At 45.7% G+C, this 22114-nt stretch overlaps 1 protein-coding gene across 1 annotated transcript in view; it reads right to left on the bottom strand.

Moving 5' to 3' along the window:
- The window catches only part of tfdp2 (transcription factor Dp-2), a 71121-nt gene that overhangs the window by 28194 nt on the left and 20813 nt on the right, over window positions 1-22114 (bottom strand). Inside the window, exons 8-15 of the mRNA XM_010898508.3 lie at window positions 12488-12650; window positions 11150-11296; window positions 10629-10697; window positions 9582-9733; window positions 8321-8487; window positions 8155-8182; window positions 7635-7787; window positions 664-854 (exon numbers count right to left, since the gene is read on the bottom strand). Of these exons, the coding sequence (XP_010896810.2) occupies window positions 664-854; window positions 7635-7787; window positions 8155-8182; window positions 8321-8487; window positions 9582-9733; window positions 10629-10697; window positions 11150-11296; window positions 12488-12650 (1070 nt within the window). The remainder of the gene's footprint in view (window positions 1-663; window positions 855-7634; window positions 7788-8154; window positions 8183-8320; window positions 8488-9581; window positions 9734-10628; window positions 10698-11149; window positions 11297-12487; window positions 12651-22114) is intronic.

Here is a 22114-nt window from a genome sequence, read left to right on the forward strand (position 1 = left end):
GAATTGCACTGATTAGGGGGATGAAACTGAGGAAGAGTTTATAAATCTCTATTGTGGTTATTATGTACCTAAATCAAGAAAGCTGTATTGTAATCTCATGTTTATTTTAATCCAAACACAATGCATTTGCTTAGATTCGGCCTGTTCGTCCGTCGTGATTTTCCTTATCACAAATCGGTTATAAAGTTAAATTCCCTGCTTCACAAATATATATACTATCTCGCTTAGTTCCAATCAGTTCAAATATAGCAATTCAAGGGGCAGCCATCCAAACTAGGCTAGGGGCCTATAGCCAACGCAGTTGAATAGGTGATCAGTAAATAGACAGTAGCAAAGGGAATACGGTTAATGGGGGGAATGTGCCCACGGAGGGGGGAAACCATGCCGATACCGTTAGTCAGCTATGATTGGGCTAGGCTATGGTGCCATGATTGGGCGCAATTCATAATGATCAAACAGTCTATTAAGTAGGCCTATCCTAATTACTATAGTCTTATCAAAATGTATATGCAAATGTAAAGCCAAGGCTACATTTACTTGGACCATACATTAAAAAAGCCGATCAGTGAGACTACGTACGGTTCGGAATTGTCACATCAACGGGACATATTGCTGCTTTAATATGCTGACCCTATCAGATCTTGCCCGAAACCGGTTTCTTACCCCAGCTTTTAGCAGTTCTACCGATAAACTCCCCTGTTCGTGGGTTGTAGATAGAATCTTTCCAGGAGGACGTCTGTGGTTTCTCTACGTCTGCTGGGGCTGTCTCCTCCTTGGTCGACATGGTTTCCGTTGGATTGGAAAACCGAAATAATGACCTTAGATGGATAAGTATGTAAAAATTGTCAAACGTTTATATGGTTTGCCTCAATTCTATTGGGAGAAAACGGGTGATGTATCCGAAACAATTTAGCTTAGTCCCTTCCAGTCGCCCTCTCTCCACACCGCTACACTACTGCAGCAAGGAGTTGGAGGATAATTTGCGTTTGAAGCATCACGGCGCATGCGCATTTTGGCATTCATGCTCCAGGGGAGGCATTCAAAACTCTGGACTAGTTACTTTGATTTGATATTAATAATTTTTAGGTTCTAATGGAATTAATTGAAACAAGCAGTCGGAATTTAGCACTGTACTGATATAGGCTAGCGCTGCATTCCTACCTGCATTAGGAAGGCTACTGGCTTGCGACGGATATATGGACTTGGATTTAACACTTAGTCAACTGTGTTCTTTACTAATTGGTCAGTCTCTGCTAGACTAGACAGTTGAATTATAGACTAATCGTGAAGACGAAAATAGAGTACTTCAACTTGTTCTGCCCATTCCCTTACAAAACCATGAGACAGACATGCTTGAATTAGTATAGAATTCATAAAATAAGCGCAGGTTTATTTAAAGACTTTGAGTTCATGCGGGACCACGACGAGCAAAAACTGCTGTGTTTAGGGCAGAACGAAAAACGTATCTAAATGAGTTGTTTATATGCGCATAATGTATTCGTTTTTGATGACAAGGTGCACGTGATTGCCTTAGCAAATTCTTAGCTTGAAGCCCCATGTTTACGACGAGGATCCCAAAATCGCGGAATGCGTTTAAAAAAGTCTAATAAATTGACCAGGTAAAAATTGTCACATTTTTGAAAGCACATTTTAGAATGTAACGTAATGGTTAGTCCATTTTCATGCATTTTGAACGAAGATCCAAGTGGCCCGGCTCTTCGTTCAAAATGCCAACATGTCTAAAATACTTTGCCCATACCAGGGCACCTGCCATTCCTATGCCAATTAATTGGATACCTGGTGGATTGTGTGCAGCTTCTGCTCAAAAACCCATATAGGCTCAATCGCTAGGTAGGCAGACCATAAATCCTACACCCCCAGCCCTCAAATGACCTTTAACATCGTCATATCCGAGTGTAGCTGCAAGTGTATGCTACCTGTCCGTGAAAAGATTGATCCTCGAAATTAGCTAACTCACAACCAAGTATAATAACTATCTTTACCATTGATGGAAGAGGCCACTAGAGGGTCTATTAGCCCCAACAATTATGATAGCACATTTTCACTCCATCAGCTGAACACTTCTGCAAATTGGGAACACTCGCCGTAACACGACTTGCCATCAAAGTCGGCAGAAATATACAATGTGCCCATTATCTGGTTATATAAAATACCTGTCCGGTCACTGTGAGATCTGGCATGCATCCGAAAAGCCTTCGCTAGAGGAACGCACCCGATCTCTTATGTGGTTACTTATGTTCAAGCAGTAAAGATAAGAACGAAGTAAATGAATGATGTTCTGGCGAGATAGAAAGCCTTAAGTCGGACACTGTTTTCCAACGGCTCACATCAACATAGTAGTGTCAACATTGCTGTGGAGAACTCAATGGGACTTTGGGCCATATCCCAACGATTCAACTACAGTAGCGACCACATGAGGCCTACTAAAAACCAGAGAAGAAAAGTCAATAACCATTGACTGCGTAGCCAACACCTAGACAAGATGGCGCATACACATTGATTACTTCATGAATAAATAAACAATTATTTTAATAACAGAACATTTTCAAAATTCAAACGAACTGGAAACGGACATTTAATTAGTTCAAATCGATGTAATGTTGAAATGCAAGTCTCAAAAGTTCACTTACACTCCTATCCTGTAGAATTAGTGTGACCAGATTCAATAGGGTGGAATGCGGGACAGCCCCCCCCCCCCCCAACCCACGTTTTTCGAGCAAAGGTGTTTGGGCTTCGCGGCTTGTGAGAACTAAAATGTGATTGGATAATGGTTAGACTATGTAAAAGAAGGAACTGTAAGACTGACAGTGGTGGCAAATCATGATAACCTGTCACATTCGAATGGACAATAGGTCGGACCGATCAAAAAACCCGACCAAGTGAAGATTGGGGAGAAAAAAACATTCTACATAAGGTGACCAGACATCCCGTTTATCCCCACGACAGTCTCCAATTTCAGTCCGTTTTCAGGTGTCCCGACTTACTGAGTCGGGACACTGTCGTGGGGATAAACGGGATGTCTGGTCACCTTATGTAGAATCGAGGCAGAGAATCAATCTGCTTGCCCTGCCCCAACCAGAAACGTTTTGTGGTAGATGCACTATGGGGGTACCCTTCTCTCTGTAGGGGGTGATAAGCAGAAGGGACTGACCCCACCTGGTTCTAAAAAGAGTAGGGGCATGTCCAGTTTAGGCATATTTTCTGTCAAGGGTCATCTTTTTCATCATGCGGATGAACCTGTCAAGGGTCATCGTCTGCCGTTGCCATGAAAGGGTGCACATGGTCTGCAACAATGCTCAAGTAGGTGATACATGTCAAAGTAACATCCATGTGAATGGCAGGACCCAGGGTTTCCCAGCAGAACATTGCCCAAAGCATCACACTGCCTCTGCCAGCTTGCCTTCTTCCCATAGTGCATTCTGGTGCCATTTAGGTAAGCGACGCACGCACAACCAGCCATCCACGTGATGTAAAAGAAAACATGTTACATCAGACCAGGCCACCTTCTTCCATTGCCCCGTGGTCCAGTTCTGATAATCACACACCCATTCCAGGCGCTTTCGGTAGTGGACAGGGGTCAGCATGGGCACCCTGACTGGTCTGTGGCTACGCAGCCTCATACGCAACAAACTGTGATGCATTATGTATTCTGACACCTTTCTATCAATGCCAGCATTAATTTTTCAACAGTTTGAGCTACAGTAGCTCATCTGTTGGATCGGGCCACACGGGCCAATCTTCACTCCCGACATGCATCAGTGAGCCTTTGCCGACCATGACCCTGTCTCCGGTCCACCGCTTTTCCTTCCTTGGACCACTTTTGATAGGTACTGACCACTGCAGACCGGGAACACCCCATAAGGGCTGCAGTTTTGGAGATGCTCTGACCCAATCATCTAAATTCCCTCAGATCCTTACACTTGCCCATTACTCCTGCTTCTAACACATCAATTTTGAGGACAGAATGTTCGCTTGCTGCCTAATATATCCCACCCACTGACAGGTGTCATAATAACGAGACTATCAGTGTTATCCACTTCACCTGTCATTGGTCATAATGTTATAGCTGATCAGTGTATATTACAAAATAAATTATTATTACAACATTCAGATGAACATTTCTTTAATAGCTTACTATCCAGGGGCTATCTGGGGGATCTCCACCCAGACCTGGATCAGGCCTTCAGCAAGCTCCTGGACAGTCCGTTGCACTACTTGGCGGTGTCGGATGCACCAATTCATAACATCCCAGACGTCCTCAATTGGATTCAGGACTGGGGAACGTGAGGGCCATTCAGTGGCAACCACAACCAGGAACTGCCTACACACTCTGGCCACATGAGGCCAGGCATTGTCCTGCAACATGAGGAACCCAGGACCCACTGCACCAGCATAAGGTCTGATGATTGGGTCTGAGGATTTCATCCCGGTACCTAACAGCAGTCAGGGTACTATTGGCTAGCATGTGGAGGTCTGTGCAACCCTCCAAGGATATGCCTCCCAGACCATCACTGACCCACCGCCAAAGCAGTCTTGCTGGCTGATGTTGCAGGCAGCATAATGTTCACCACGGCGTCTCCAGACTAGAGGATGTCGAGCCCTCATGCCACCCTCATGCACACCAGAAGCTCGCTGGAGGTCATTTTGTAGGGCTCTGGCAGTGCTTCTCCTGTTCCTCCTTGCACAAAGGAGCAGATAGCGGTCCTGCTGTTAGGTTAATGCCTTTCTACGGCTCACCTCTTGTAACAGCCTGTCTCCTGGTATCTCCTCCGTGCTCTTGAGACTGTACTGGGACACAGCAAACCTTGCAATGGCACGTATGGATGATCAAGCCTGGGCTAGCTGTACTACCTGTCCAACCTGAGTGGGCAGCAGGTACCGCCTCATGTTATTAGTAGAGACAAGGACATGAGCAAAACACAAAACTATAGAAGAATCAGCCAGGAAGGATAAGGAGAGAGCAATTGTCTGTGGCCACCACTTGCAAGACCATTCCCTTTTTGGGGGTTGTCTTGCTGTTGCCTCTCCAGTGCACCTGTTGTCACTTTCATTTGCACCAAGACACTTCGAAATCGATTCACAATCGCTTTTGCTTCCTCACTGGACAGATTGATATCCCATGATGTTTAATTGACTTGGTGTTATACTGTGATGTTTACGTGTTCCCAAAATGTTTTTGAGCAGTGTATATATATATATATATCACTGTCGTCTTTGTAAGACTTTGTGAGTGAGATATTGACGAGTGTACTCCGAATATGAAACATAAACCCAAATATAAACCCCATTTTTTTCAACCTTTTTAGGTGAACCGTTTAGAAGTGGTGGCACTTTTTGTGCACACACCCACCATTTTGTTTATTAATTTTCTGGTGCCCAGTAAAAGTAAATCATGCAGTGTAATTGTGGAGTAACTTGTTAAAACGGAATGTTTCTGAACACTTCTACATTAAAGGTTTTACATGTAGGATTTTTTATTGTAACATCAGAAACGGTCTCTAATATCTCTGTAGTTATAGTGGATTGGTAGTGTTTCACGACATTTACCCACCAGAAATGAACCCTGGTATGTTGGCAAATTGAAAAACAGCAACCTCCTTTGTTCTTCAATTGGCTGATTGTTTCCCCCCAACAACCAATGGCAGAACAGCAACGTAATTCCCTGTCATTTCTGGGTTGTTAAAAATTCTACACTTCACTACATTTCTGTTCCAGTGAGAAAACAAGCACTGAAGTGAAGGCAATCATCATGACATCTACATTTTTTGGGGGGATATTTTTGAGATGTTTTTAAAATATGAGAATAACTAAACATCCAACATTAAAAATACAAGAAGCGGTTAGAATTGGGGTACTATGAAATGATAACCCTCATCAACTATTCCTTCCACATTATATATGTTAGGTACATTGTTTTTAAGCAATTTTCTTTCTAGGTCTTTCCTTTAATACGCACTGCTACAAATGGTAAACCAATGATTTGACCAGACTCAATACAGTTTTCCCCTCAAAGGGAGATACTGAGATTGAAGTGGTGCACACATGCATGTTTAAAACCGGTTTTCAGTATGGATGCCACTGTCACACGAAAGACCCAAACCCCTTTCTTCACTGGCCAAACATGGTGACGCTGGGCCGGGTGCAAGATGTCCTAAACTTCTGGAACGATGTATACACATGGGAACCCAATGCTTTGGCAAATGTACAGGCATCTGATCATGATAACAATAGAAACACATGTTGTTAAATAACTAATTTTATGATAGAGGCCCAGACATTTCCTAAGATAGTATGCCAACTGACCGGAGGGTGTGGCTTCCATGGGAGAAAAAAAAACACGTGATGGAAAAAAAAAAAATTCATTGCAAATTCGGGTTAACCAAAAGTATTGTTTATTTATGCATACTCACAGACTGTTATATCCACATAGCAGAACCCTCTTAAAGAGCGTACACGTACCCATCCAAGGGGAATGTCCACTGAATGCACGGCTCAAGGGTCGCCGTGACACCTTGGGGTGCACGCTCAGGAGGGTGCAACGCACTGAACATGGCAGATAAGAAAAGCCAGAAAGGGAGCAGACGTGCTTGTGTTCAATGTCCAGTGAGGTGGATCTGTTTTGCACAACATGTTTCCGTCTGAGCATTCCCCCACTATTTCGCTCACTAAACACAGCCGGCGTCTCGGGTCAGTACATGAGGGATACCTCAGGGATTAGAAAAAAACAAAACAAAAAAAAGGCATTGATGATTGACCTGTTAATAAGAGTTCACACAAGAAAACTACATTCACTCAATGTACTCTTGCTCCTAGACAAGGTAGGACTAACAACTGGGCTAAAGGATGCTGTTGGCATTTTCACAGTTGCATCAAACTGCGTTTTATAGAAAATAAAGGATTAACATAAGTACAATTAAAAACTATATATATAATATATATATTTTTTTTTTTACAGAATGTTTTTTTTATTTTTTTTCAAAGAAGCCTAGAAATCCCTTTCTATGAATCTAAACAGACAAAACTCAGAAGAGGATCGGGTGGGATCCCATTGATCTGACATACGTCCTGTCAAAGGAGCAACAGAAAGCAAAATCACTAGCATACATCAGGACACACTACCCACATACATTAGACATGTTTCAGTGTAACAAGGAAATAAATAGGAAGAACTCTTTAATAATCCAGAGAAAGGAGTCCTGCGGTGTGTCAAGGCAGTTTGAGCGTTGGGATGAAAAGCCGGACTGCTTCTAGCCCTTAAGTCATGTAGAAAATGACTACAAAACATTGTATTCAACCAACAACAAAACAATCATCTGAGATAACAAAGCTACAGTCTCTCCCAGCAGAATAGAATGTGCAACCTTTGAACTGCAGCAGGAAATCCAGGGGCAGCTGTCTTGAAAACATTTATAAAATGAACTAGAGAGATTAAGACAGAGACATCGATAAACGCTTCTAAAACGTCGTATCATGAACCTGAATAACTGGCAGCTTATTTCCTGTATATCTGTCACCCCCCCCCCGAGTGGGAGAGGGGAATCTCATTACAGAGAAAGACGATGTGTTCTGGTGCATCACAGACATCTGGCTGACCGAGGACATCAGTCGCTCACTCCGGGGAAGAAGGTCCGTCCTCATCATCGTCGTACTCTTCCTCGTTAAAGGAACTGGGCGTTTGGCCTTGAGACTCGGGCAGGACGGTGCTACCGTGGCTGTAGCTCCGCCTTCCATTCAAAGAGGCCGAGTCCAAATCACCTGAGAAAGAGCTGCCCACAACAACCCACGCTACTGGTCAGTCACTTCTGTTGTCACACGATGAACCAAATATTTAAAAAAAAGAAAAAAATCAAGCGCGACAGTGTCATTGTAATTTCTATAATTCCTGTGTCAGCGGAGCTGAATATGTCCTGGAGATTTCTCTGCCACTGAAATACAGACTCTGTCCCCGGTGACATCACAAATGGCACCATGTTTCTACTTAATGCAGTACTGTTGAACTGAGCCCTACAGCCCTGGTCAAAGGTAGTGCAGTCAAATGGGAATGGGTGCTACTGGGGCTGTGCTCTGTAGTGTAGTGTCCATGTGTGGTAGTGGATTGTGTTCAATTCACAGTTTAATAATGAGGCAATCTACCTTGTCTGACTAGTTCCTTTGGCCATGCCTGCAGGAGAGACAAGGACTGATTGAAATGACAGATATGGCCTGTTCTCACACACACACACACACACACACACGCACACGCACACGCACACAGAAATAAAGAAATGCTCTTAAATGAACGCCATTTTTAAAGAGTCACCTGTGAGGTAGGTCTCCAGAGACCTGGGGACGAGAGACTTGGCCAAGACTAGGTTGTCTGCGGTGCACTTTCCACTCTCCAGGCCCAGGGACATGCCCATGCGCTTCAGAATCTCTACGTCATCATGGATCTCAAAGGTGTTGTCGAAGTTGAAGAGGTATTCACACCTACAGAGGATCAGTGGTAAGAAATTGCTTTACATGGTAGTCATTGTTATACCCACCCATAAAGACATTTGCTCATTAATAGTAAAACTTTGTGATCTTGAATCTGCTGTATTTTCAGCGAAGAGTTTCCACATCCCCACCCTAACACATCGAAAATCTTGTAGAGCACAAAGTTGTCCTTCGTTGAAAAAGAGAGCTAGTAGAACCTCTAGACAAAAAAAAGTGCCTATTCATCAGTCTGCCACAAACCCTTTCCCCTGTGTGTCCTGGGCATGTCTTTGGGCACCTCACAATACACTGAGCCCATAACTGCACTGATTTCGGGTTGAACAGGCTGGAGGTCAATCATTAGGACTTGTTCATTGTGATAAAATGCAGTTACTAGAGTAGAGAACTAGCTTATGGAAGACACACACTGCATTTCGTGTTGTAGATGGCTCGCTTTGATTTCTTTTCATAATTGTCTGGTTCGGATTTAAATGTAACATTGCTTAAAAAAGTGTTTATGTAAATTATCAAAAGTAGAGAACTACTCACATTGATAAGCAAATACAATCTCAGAGACGTTCAAAAAGCAACAAAACAACAACAGTCCAGCAATTTCTTTTAGTTGAGCAGTAATTACTAGTGATTACAGGCCATTGTGAAATATTAGAACTTGCGGTAACCAACTCACTAGCCAAGTGCTTTGTCTCCGTTACCAAAACATGATCATGTTTTACATCTGGACCGAAATTCACATGGTCCACTTGGTAAAACTTGAAAATGAAATTATTCTTGATTTATTTTAGTGGTTTATGTGGTAAGACCATTCATTAATTTCTATTTTACTCACTTATTTTACTCACTTACACTTACATGAAGCGACTCTGAGTCTAAGAAAAGCGCTATATAAATTCAACTTATTATTATTATTTGAATTTCAGGGACAATGGCCCGTAGATATGCATTTCGCTGTGCACTCAAAACCTGTTTGTTACGAGGCAAATTAATTCAGATCTGGTCTGAATCTGGATTCAACAGACATCGTCGCAGTAGCGCACAGGAGTTCTGCTTGTAATAGCCGTGACCGTGAAGACGCTGAGGTTACCCACTTGTCGCTGGAGATGGAGCAGTCGATGACAGTGTGAACATCTGTGTTGAGGATGATGAAGGGGAGCTGGATGACAGAACCAGGCGGGGGCGGAGCCTGGGACGAAGCCTCACTGGCTTTGTTTCTCTGCACCAGGTTCTTGAAGGCGATTTGCTGTTCAAGGCGAGACGGAAAACAATGTTCAGAGAAACATTTCGCAACACTGAATTCAGCTTGAGTAACGGGCCGTTTTTCATCAACCGGTTGTGAACAGTTCAAGCCCTGTGGTGATTGACGTGCACATATCCACACAGACGTGTCATTCCATCAGTACCATGATTTAAACGAAGATCCCCGCGTTGGTGCGCCAGTGGCTCACAACAGATGGTGTCATTACGTCAAGCATGTTCAGGGAGCCATCAGTGCAATCTATTGCACTGCCATAAGACAACTGTGTCAGAGACAAAACACCCGAGTCCCACGTGGGGCCAGCTCTCTGACATGTACCTGGAACTGATTGTGAACAAAGTCACTTACATCCCTTTCTGGTAGGAATCACGGGACGGTTGTGAAAAGGATCAAATTAGCGGCATTCAAGCATGATATGGGTTATTACAGATGATTTGAACATGATGCGCCAGCAATGCTAATAATGGTACCGTGACTGAAATGCCACAATGTAATGGGGCAGACTTACTTTGTTGCTAATTACATACAAATTACATACAATCGAAAACCTTAGATTATTTATTACATAATGTACATTAAAAAACTAAAAATAGTGCAGAGAGAACTAAACCAAAACCAAGGATGTCTGTCAAACCTTTTCTATGGACGGATTATGCTGTACAGGAACAGAATGTGTCATTCTGTAGTTTGGGTAGGAAAACCTCTTTATTCTTGAGTTAGAAGAATAAAGTTAGAAGAAGTCTGACTTTGGAGCAGATGGCTTGTATAAAAATGCTTAATTGCACATGTGGGAGAAAAGACTGAAGTCTTGCTTCAATCTCTCACGGGAATGTGATGCCTATTTAACATGAGTCATTTCTCTTCTGGTCATGCTCTGTACCTGTACTATGAGTTCTTCAAGCTGAGCTCTCTTTTGTCTGATCCTCTCCAGACGCTTCTGTTTCTCATCCTGATTGGGAAAACAGTTCGTTAGCATTTGAAAAAGGATAGCTTTTTAACATACACCTGGTCTAATAAAACAAATAATCCAATATGGGCCTGTGGTCATTGGGGTCTGGAAACTGATATAGATGGTTAGTGGTGCCTCTTCTCCACCCCCACTCCACCCCCACTCCACCCTTAATGTGATTCAACCCCCACTCAGAAAATAACAATCACTCTTCACCCGACCAAAGCAAGACAATAACTTTTCATTGTCAGCCAGTATGTGAGTGGCATGCTAAAATGCTCTGCTCTTAACCGCCCCCCCCCCCTCCCATTTTCTCTCTCAGTCTGCCCATTTCAAGAGAGAGAGGCGACAGCTTGATGGAGTCCCCTTGAGGAGTGGATGTCAAGGTTCACCTCCAGCTCCCAGACACAGCTCTGCTGGTTTAATATGTGAGTGAGAAAGAGAGAGATCACCTCAAGGTTTTGACACTCCTGGGCTGAGTTGGTGGGCAATCCGATCCAGCGGATCTCTTTCTTCTCCTTTGAGATAATGTTCATTGCCATGAGCACGTTGAGGGCGTCGTACACACGCCTGCGGATGTTTTTCTGGTCATATCCCTGCTGTGTAGGACAGGGAGAGAACCAGAAAACGCAGAGCAAGGAGACAACAAGAAACACGGAAAACAGAACACAGAAAGCAAAGAAAAGGAGAGGAGAGTCAACAAGAAACACAGAAAACAGAAAGCCAAGAAAAGGAGAAGAGGAAAGACAACAAGAAACATGGAAAACAGAAAGCAAAGAAAAGGTGAAGAGTAAGTGAGGAGAGAGCAGCCGAGAAGAGAATCATTCTAGCCTTGAATCACAGGGGTCAAGGGTCAGCTCATTAGTAACTGTCCCACGGCGCGTGAAGCCCTGGACAGAGCTGCCCACTAGCCCTTCCGGTGGTGTGCTGTGACTGGTAGCCTGGCCCTCATGGTAAATCTTTTCTTAATTAATGATACTTTTAAAAATTCCACAGGACGTAAGCAGATTAGATCTGGGGCCAAGCTATTTTCAGGGCCTGTCATAATTAATAACGGAAAGTATCCACTAGAGACTGGCTCTCCCCCCCCCCCCCCCCCCCCGATTAAAACAGACTAACTTTAGTAAACACACTGTGATGCAAGGGATCTGCTTTTAGAAGAACACATTCTAAAGTCGCTCCTAGCTCAGATCTGTCAATGGTTAACTGTCTGTCTCCAACAGTCTACAAAAAAAGACCTCACATTCAGCAAGACTAACTACAAATTGGACATTGTTTCCCACTAGGCTGCTCTCTAGATTGGTTTGAGCATAAGTTCAGCAAAACAGGGAACATTAGAGGAACTGGCTCAAGCGCAGGCCTGTTTCGATGGCAGGGTGAGGAACACAGGCAGCCACACCAGGGTTGGCATTATGATGATGGACTACAAAAACAAAATGAGCACCCCAGGAGTGTATTCAAGAGGAACCATACACAAGCTAACAATGGAAAAAGAAAACACCTAACTAGAACTAGTCCATCCAGAAATGCTCATGTTTTGATGACGTCCTTTTGTTTGTTGCCAAATATTCATTACAGTTTGCCATGGTGGGATTTAATTAATACAATCTAGGTAGCCCCTCCCTGTTTTAGTCTGTTTTCTGTTATTTCTAATTGACTTTAATGTAAATGCGATTTCTGCTATCGTCTGACTCTCAAAAGCAGCACAGCTGGCCGTTGAGCATGCGACGACTGAACATGCTGCTGTAAGACTGTGAATTGAGCTGACTTCATGGTTTTTACTAACTTACCGACTCGGTGGCCATGGCATTGCCGGAGTGGGTGAACTCGGCCACCAGTTCGTCTGCCACCTCGTTGTAAGATGTGGTGCCTTTCTTCTGCACCTTCTCACACACCTTCATGGAGAAATGCCTCAGGCCCTTCCCATTCTTATCAACCTTTTTCTGCCGCTTGCTGTGTTAGAGGGATTGACAAAGAAGAAGCAGACACATTAATGACCAGAAAGTCACAATCCAGGGCTGTTAGAAAAGGTACACATGCCCACATCTCCACACTACCTTGTCAATTATCACGACACGTGTGTAGGGTCTTTTACGGTTTTTCTTTTTTTACAGCTTTAACTAGAAATTGTGCATTCGTTTTCAGTTATAAAAGCAACTTTATAAACGCTGCTATTCTATCTTGCATCTAATAGATTTTTAATAAACATTGGATTTAAAAAGTCTACATACCCCTGCTAAAATGGCAGGTACTTGTGATGTAAAGGAATGAGAAAGATAAATCATGTCAGAACCTTTTCCACCTTTAATGTGACCTATAACGTGAACAATTCAATAGAAAATCTGAAATCTTTGAGGGGGAAAAATAAAACAAAAAAAACTCACAATAACCTGGTTGCATAAGTGTGCACACCCTTAAACTAATACTTTGTTGAAACACCTTTTGATTTTATTACAGCACTCAGTCTTTTTGGGTAGGAGTCTATTAGCATGGCACATCTTGACATGGCAATATTTGCCCACTATTCTTTGCAAAAGTGCTTCAAATCTGCCAGATTGCAAAGACATCTCCTGTGCACAGCCCTCTTCAGGTCACCCCACAGATGTTCAAATATGGATTCAGGTCTGGGCTCTGGCTGGGCCATTCCAAAACGTTAATATTCGTCTGGTGAAGCCATGCTTTTGTGAATTTGGATGTGTGCTTTGGGTCGTTGTCGTGCTGAAAGGTGAACTTCATCTTCAGCTTTCTAACAGACGCCTGAAGGTTTTGTGCCAAAATTGCCTGGTATTTGGAACTGTTCATAATTCCCTCCACCCTGACTAAGGCCCCAGTTCCAGCTGAAGAAAAACAACCCCAAAGCATGATGCTGCCACCACCATGCTTCACTGTGGGTATGGTGTTCTTTGGGTGATGTGCATTGTTGTTTTTGCGGCAAACATACCTTTTGGATGGCCAGAAAGTTCAACCTTGGTTTCATCAGACCATAACACATTTTCCCAGGTACCTTTGGGAGACTTGATGTTTGTTTTTGTAAACTTCAGCCAGGCTTGGATGTTTTTCTTTGAAAGAAAAGGCTTCCGCCTTGCCACCCTACCCCATAGCCGATTCATATGAAGAATACGGGAGATTGATGGCACATGTAGCACATAGCCAGTACTTGCCAGAAATTCCTGCAGTACCTTTAATGTTGCTGTAGGCCTCTTGGAAGCCTCCCTAAACAGTTTTCTTCTCATGTTTTCATCAGTTTTGGAGGGAGGTCCAGTTCTTGGTAATGTCTCTGTTGTGCCATATTTTCTCCACTTGATGATTACTGTCTTCACTGTGTTCCATGGTATATCTAATACTTTGGAAATTATTTTGTACCCTTCTCCTGACTGATATCTTTCAACAATTAGATCCCTCTGATGCTTTGGAAGCTCTCTGCGGACCATGGCTTTTGCTCTGAGAAGCAACTAAGAAAATGTCAGGAAAATCTTACTAGAACGGCTGAACTTTGTGATTAATCAGAGTCACTTTAAATGATGGCAGGTGTGTATTGACTTCAATTTAACATGTGTTTGAATGTGATTGGTTAATTCTGAACACAGCCACATCCCCAGTTATAAGAGAGGGTGCACACTTATGCAACCAGGTTATTGTAAGGTTTTATTTTTCATTTTTCCCCCTTGAATATTTCAGTTTGTTTTTCAATTGAATTGTAGGTCACATTAAAAGTGGGAAAAGTTCTGACATGATTTATCTTTGTCTCACTCTTTTACCTCACAAAAACCTGGCATTTTAACAGGGGTGTGTAGAATTTTTATATCCACTGTATTTCATCCCTTGTTTTAAAACAACTCCAGTGTAGCTTTGGCTGTGTATTTTGGACTGACTTTCAGAAAGGTGCACTCCCATATTTGGCTCCATCTAACTTCCCTTCAATTCCCAGTTCTTTCTGATGAAAAGCATTCCCACAACATGATGCTGCCAGCACCATGACACACCATGCGGAGCAGTGTTGGCTTTGAATCACACAGTGTTTTTCTTTTAGGCCAAAGATTTAATTTAGGTCTCATTGGATCCGATAACATTATTTTTGTCTGTTATATGATGTATGGCAAAAAACAAACAGAACTTGATGATGGATTTTCAGCATTTGCATTCTCTGCACAATGTTACTACTGGCCTCTTGGTGGCTTGTCCTTTTACAGACCCCCTTGCCCTTGGCAGAACTGTGGTGGTTTTGTATTCTATTAACTAATATAAATACAAGGATAAATATAAAGGATTTATCCTAGCTCTGGTAGATGTTTAAAATCTGGCATTTGAATAGAGTCCACCCTTCAGGTTGTGAAGGTTTGGATACGCTCTCAGACAGTTTTGCGACCTTCTAAAAAAAACAGGTGCATTTCATCTGAAATCATGTGCCACTTCAATTTCACACAGGTGGACTCAATTCAGTCATGTTACTTCTGAAGGGTTTAGAGTCGGCACCACAACTTACTGAAATGTATCATAGCAATGGGGTTACTAAGCAACACTTAATATCGGCAGTTAGATGATTTAGTTTCCCCCCCCCAACATGACGTCATATTTTGTGTAGATAAGTGAAAGAAAATAAATGTTTGATTTGGACTGTAACAATACCTAACATTTTGTTTCTGTCCACACAGTCACAGAAGGCCTAAAACCATTGCACTGCTTTAAAAACAAAAACAAATATTATAATGTCAAAAAATTATAATAAGCAAAATCTAAAATATAGTAATTACGGCAAGGACGAACCAACCTCAATGTCAACAATCAAAAGCACCATGCCTACTAGATTAAAAAGTTCTGACCAACTGAGCAGAGTCTGCCATGCTGGTCTGCCTTGCCGGTCTGCCCTGTGGTAAAATTGTCACGTCACGCTGCCACACATGTTCTCAGGCATTTGCATGTCCTTCCTCTCACAACTGCTCCAGTGTAACATGGTTCCTTTAGCCCACCATAGGGCTACCCCCTGGGGGGAAGGGAGCAGTGGGGGATGGTGGATTCTCACATTTCATTACGAGTGACGCCTCCATAATACGGATGAAGCACTATAATTACAGGAGAGTCTGATATGGGTGAGTGCGTTACACAGGAAATAGGAGAGAGGAAACAAATTAATTAGACCATTTACACGTGACGCACGGCTACGAAAATCGCACGCTCATTCAGGGGCTTGTCTGTAATCTAGACACCCAGGGACACCAGGGGTGGGGGTGGAGAGGAGAAGCAGCAAAAAATAGCACATCAGAGCAAAGGACGGAGAGCGAGAGAAAGAAAAGGAAACTGAGAATCCACTGATGCAATTTTGAGTTTTATAGACATTGTGTGTGCGTGTGTGTGTGTTCAGGTGAGCAATGGATTACGTAACCATCACGAGGGTTGTTAGATCGTGGCAGAAAACAAAACAGTGTGCAGCAACGCAAGTGCCAACGTACAATTGGCTAAACGAACTATGATGTTGAAAATGATGTCACACACGCCAAAGGGAAAGAGGCAGAATGTGCATGTGCATGAGTGCATGTGTTCGTGCGAGAGAGGAAAAACGGAAAACGAGAAACGAGGAGAGGAGATACATGTTGACAGGACAGAGACGTGCAGGGACAGGCGCACGCACACGGCCAAATGGGTGAGCAATCATGTGTCCATTCACAAACCCCCCACCGCCACGGCACAACAGGCACATGCCTCCGCCACAGAACTCCGCTCCCAGAAACGGAGAACTCCGCAGGGAGGAGAGGAACGGAGGGGACGAGCGCGTGCCCTGTACGAGGTCGGAGGTGGCAGAAGGTGAGGGTAGGAGGATGGCAACGGGTAGCGCGGTGGAGGCTTACGGATACTGATGTCAGGGCACATTCGTTCCGGACCCCCAGATACTGCAACTAGTGGGATTTGGGAATAACGAGAGATCGAGAGAGAGAGATAGGGAGATCGAGGGAGAGCTGTGAGAGAGAATACAAGGAAGATGTTGGAGGAGGTCTGGGGAATGTGCCCCGACGCTGGGAGTGTGTGACCAGTCACGGCAGCGGGGAAGCGGAACCGACACGGCCATGCACGCAGACACATTTTTCTTCCTTAGCAACAGAGCAGGCGCTCCTCTGCCCGGCCGACGCTGCAGAGGCAGTCCGTGTCTCTACAGGGTGGATCAGTGGGGGGGGGGGGGGTTGACCTTTCACTGAGCAGCGCCGAGCCAACACATATATGCTGCCGAGCGCCTCATGGGGGTGGGGGGGTTGGGGGCCAGGGTGTGCACCGACAAGAGCTCCTCTCACCTGGTGCTTGTAAGCGAGGAGCGGGAGACATGCAGAGATGGGCAGAAGGGAGAAATGGAGAACAGAGGTTCATAAAGACGTACTGATCCTCAGAGGACCAGGCACAGCAGGGAGACTACTCCTTGTGCACCGCGAGGTTTCTGGGTTTCAGCAGTGAATCCACTGTGCAAATTAGACATTTCTTCACATATAGCTCATTCTCTATACCTTAACCCACTTTCGCAAAAAAAAAAGAAGTTAAAATGTCTTTTTCACAAAACACTACTCCTGTTGGTCTGCTCCCGATAAAACATTGAGTTTAGCTAAACTTATATACCCGAGAAAGTGTGCAATATGTTAGACCCCGCACACAGGAAAGTTACGTGGTCCATGGCGGCCAGGTTTTTTGAGGTTGTATTGACAGAACCTTGTCCATAGATGCTACATACCAAGACATATGTGCAGATCGGCCTGCAGATCGGTCATTCCGTCCCAGAGGAACAGCAGTTTAGGTGTTATGAAGAGAATTCTAAATGGCGGAAAATCCATTATGACAGACCTTATAGGTTCTTAAGGCAAATGTATTTCCTTGTGTGGAGGCGGACCCATCTAAGAATTTTCACGACTCCACATCATATGGGTTTGGGGGCGTTAGCTTTTATGAATTGCTGTAGTACATCGCTTGTTACAGCGCCACCATATGGACAACTGGCACGGGAGCGCTTGGGGTGGTGTATGCCGATGCTCCTTACAATTCTGCCAAGTTGTACCTTTTTACACCATACCACCCTCAAAGGCATTTGCAATTAAATTTTCTCACGGCGGAAACTGAAGAATAATAACCACATCCAAACACAACAGTTACTGCAACATGGCTGATAAAGAAAACAGTAAGTGGCGCAGTGAAAAGGAGGGAGCACGTGTGGGCCATTTAAAGGTGACAGATGAAAAGAGGCTTGGTGTCATCGGTCTAACTATGTGTTGATTCATTCAATGCAGAGATCGTGGCCAGCAGAAGGAAAAGACTCATAGACCTTTAAGTTTTCAGTGTCCAGAATCTTTCAAACGCTGCTCAAGGACCCACCCTGAGGTTTCCTTAAGCCAGTAATTGCAGGGTTCTGGCAGGTAAAATAAACCGAAAGCCGCTCCATGAAACAGTAGCCAGCCACACTGTCCAGGAATGCATGAATACATACATTACAGTTCTGCGTTTTAACGCTATTCTCTCAATCCCTGTGCTGGAAACATCAATACCAATATCAGTATAACAATGATTAAAAAAATTGCATTGGGTTGATTTATGCTGCTGGTGGCGTAGATGAACACCCTAATGGATTACGATCCCAATGCATGTGAATCATCACACGATCAATTTGAATCTTCATGGTTTCTTAATGGTTTCCTACTGGAAACCCTAGGCCACAGACAATACTAACCATGAAATAACACACGCACTACACGTGTACATACGTATGCGCACGCGCGCAGTCCCCGCGCATGTGAAGAACAGTAGCCAGAATGGCTACGCCTACAAATCCACTGCAGTTCTGACTAACTTGTCCTGCCATTCACTGTGCCTTCAAAGACATACAAGGAGAAAATGCAAATATGGAGCGAGAGAAAGACAGACTGTGTGGAGGAAAGAGGTGGAGAGAGAGAGAGACACTGGGTGGAGGAAAGAGGTGGAGAGAGACTGGGTGGAGGAAAGAGGTGGAGAAAGAGACAATAAGTGAAACAAGGTGTTCTGGTCAGGCATGTTGAGAATGAGAGAGGACAAATGTTATGGAGAGGAGTTGACAGACAGAGTGAAGAGGAGCGACGGGGGGAAGGGCAAAGGGAGTGAGAGACAGATGGAGGGAAAGAGGGAGGTGTCCTGCTGTAGTGAGTCAGCAGTGGTCTGATTTCTTAGGAGGCGGACCGGGTGGGTGGAGGAGGTGCGTGTGTGGAGGAGGAGGTGCGTGTGTGGAGGAGGAGGTGCGTGTGTGGAGGAGGAGGTGCGTGTGTGGAGGAGGTGGTGCGTGTGGAAGAGTGAACACCAAACTATCAACTAGGGATGGGGTGGGGGAAACCAACGCAGTGATTCATTGCAAAATGATTGTAACCAATATTAAAATCCATGTTTTGCTAGTATGTATAATGTGTGCCAGATGGCCAAAACAGTAAGTAGACGGTATGAGTCACCTTGTCTAAAACACATCCATGCATCATGACAAAGCATACCTTCGTAAACATCTCAAGTACTGTACACACTACACCTTTTGAATAATATACTCCTAAAGTAGTCGGTTCAAGTTTGCCAGTCTCATGCAGACAGATAGTTTTGGGTAGATTGGAAACATTTCTCTAGGGACGTGGAATGTCACCTCGCTGGCGGGGAAGGAGCCTGAGTTAGTGCGTGAGGTTGAGAGGTTCCGATTAGAGGTAGTCGGGATCACCTCTACGCACGGCTTGGGCTCTGGAACCACACTCCTTGAGAGAGGATGGACTCTTCACCACTCTGGAGTTGCCCATGGTGAGAGGCGGCGGGCTGGTGTGGGTTTGCTCATAGCTCCCCAGCTCTGCCGCCATGTGTTGGAGTTTACCCCGGTGAACGAGAGGGTCGTTTCCCTGCGCCTACGGGTCGGGGATAGGTCTCTCACTGTTGTTTGTGCCTACGGGCCGAACCGCAGTGCAGAGTACCCGACCTTCTTGGAGTCTCTGGGAGGGGTGCTGGAAAGTGCTCCGACTGGGGACTCTATTGTTCTACTGGGGGACTTCAACGCCCACGTGGGCAACGACAGTGACACCTGGAGGGGCGTGATTGGGAGGAACGGCCCCCCTGATCTGAACCCGAGTGGTGTTCAGTTATTGGACTTCTGTGCTAGTCACAGTTTGTCCATAACGAACACCATGTTCAAGCATAAGGGTGTCCATCAGTGCACGTGGCACCAGGACACCCTAGGCCGCAGGTCGATGATCGACTTTGTTGTCGTCTCATCTGACCTGCGGCCGTATGTCTTGGACACTCGGGTGAAGAGAGGGGCGGAGCTGTCAACTGATCACCACCTGGTGGTGAGTTGGATCCGATGGTGGGGGAGGAAGCTGGACAGACTCGGCAGGCCCAAGCGTACTGTAAGGGTCTGCTGGGAACGTCTGGCCGAGTCTCCTGTCAGAGAGATCTTTAACTCCCACCTCCGGCAGAGCTTCGACTGGATCCCGAGGGAGGTTGGAGATATTGAGTCCGAGTGGACCATGTTCTCCACCGCCATTGTCGAAGCGGCCGCTCGGAGCTGTGGCCGTAAGGTCTCCGGTGCCTGTCGAGGCGGCAATCCCCGAACCCGGTGGTGGACACCGGAAGTAAGGGATGCCGTCAAGCTGAAGAAGGAGTCCTATCAGGCCTGGTTGGCTTGTGGGACTCCTGAGGCAGCTGACGGGTACCGACAGGCCAAGCGGGCTGCAGCCCGGGTGGTTGTGGAGGCAAAAACTCGGGCCTGGGAGGAGTTCGGTGAGGCCATGGAGAAGGACTATCGGCTGGCCTCGAAGAGATTCTGGCAAACCATCCGGCGCCTCAGGAGAGGGAAACAGTGCCCTACCAACGCTGTTTACAGTAGAGGTGGGCAGCTGTTGACCTCAAGTGAGGATGTCGTCGGGCGGTGGAAGGAGTACTTCGAGGATCTCCTCAATCCCGCTGACATGTCTTCCATTGAGGAAGCAGAGGATGAGGGCTCAGTGGTGGACTCGTCCATCACCCGGGCTGAAGTCACAGAGGTGGTCAAGAAACTCCTCGGTGGCAAGGCACCGGGGGTGGATGAGATCCGCCCTGAGTACCTCAAGTCTCTGGATGTTGTGGGGCTGTCTTGGTTGACACGCCTGTGCAACATCGCGTGGCGGTCGGGGACAGTGCCTCTGGGATGGCAGACCGGGGTGGTGGTCCCTCTTTTTAAGAAGGGGGACCGGAGGGTGTGTTCCAACTATAGGGGGATCACACTTCTCAGCCTCCCCGGGAAAGTCTATGCCAGGGTTCTGGAGAGGAGAATACGGCCGATAGTAGAACCTCGGATTCAGGAGGAACAGTGTGGTTTTCGTCCGGGCCGTGGAACACTGGACCAGCTCTATACCCTCTACGGGGTGTTGGAGGGTTCATGGGAGTTTGCCCAACCAATCCACATGTGTTTTGTGGATTTGGAGAAGGCATTCGACTGTGTCCCTCGCAGCATCTTGTGGAGGGTGCTTGGGGAATATGGGGTCCTGGGTCCTTTGCTAAGGGCTGTCAGGTCCCTATACAACCGAAGCAGGAGCTTGGTCCGCATTGCCGGCAGTAAGTCAGACTTGTTCCCAGTGCATGTTGGACTCCGGCAGGGCTGCCCTTTGTCACCGGTTCTGTTTGTAATTTTTATGGACAGAATTTCTAGGCGCAGCCAGGGGCCGGAGGGTGTCAGGTTTGGGGACCACACGATTTCGTCTCTGCTCTTTGCAGATGATGTTGTCGTGTTGGCCCCTTCTAACCAGGACCTTCAGCATGCACTGGGACGGTTTGCAGCCGAGTGTGAAGCGGTGGGGATGAAAATCAGTACCTCCAAATCCGAGGCCATGGTCCTCAGTCGGAAAAGGGTGGCTTGCCCACTTCAGGTTGGTGGAGAGTGCCTGCCTCAAGTGGAGGAGTTTAAGTATCTAGGGGTCTTGTTCACGAGTGAGGGAAGGATGGAACGGGAGATTGACAGACGGATCGGTGCAGCTTCTGCAGTAATGCAGTCGATGTATCGGTCTGTCGTGGTGAAGAAAGAGCTGAGCCGCAAGGCGAAGCTCTCGATTTACCAGTCAATCTACGTTCCTACTCTCACCTATGGTCATGAGCTTTGGGTCATGACCGAAAGGACAAGATCCCGGATACAGGCGGCCGAAATGAGTTTTCTCCGCAGGGTGGCTGGGCGATCCCTTAGAGATAGGGTGAGAAGCTCGGTCACCCGGGAGGAGCTCAGAGTAGAGCCGTTGCTCCTCCACATCGAGAGGGGTCAGCTGAGGTGGCTTGGGCATCTTTTTCGGATGCCTCCGGAACGCCTTCCTGGGAAGGTGTTCCGGTCCCATCCCACCGGGAGGAGACCCCGGGGAAGACCTAGGACACGCTGGAGGGACTATGTCTCCCGGCTGGCCTGGGAACGCCTCGGTGTCCCCCCGGAA

Source organism: Esox lucius, chromosome 1 (genome assembly GCF_011004845.1).
Source record: "Esox lucius isolate fEsoLuc1 chromosome 1, fEsoLuc1.pri, whole genome shotgun sequence".
Classification (NCBI taxonomy): Eukaryota; Metazoa; Chordata; class Actinopteri; order Esociformes; family Esocidae; genus Esox; species Esox lucius.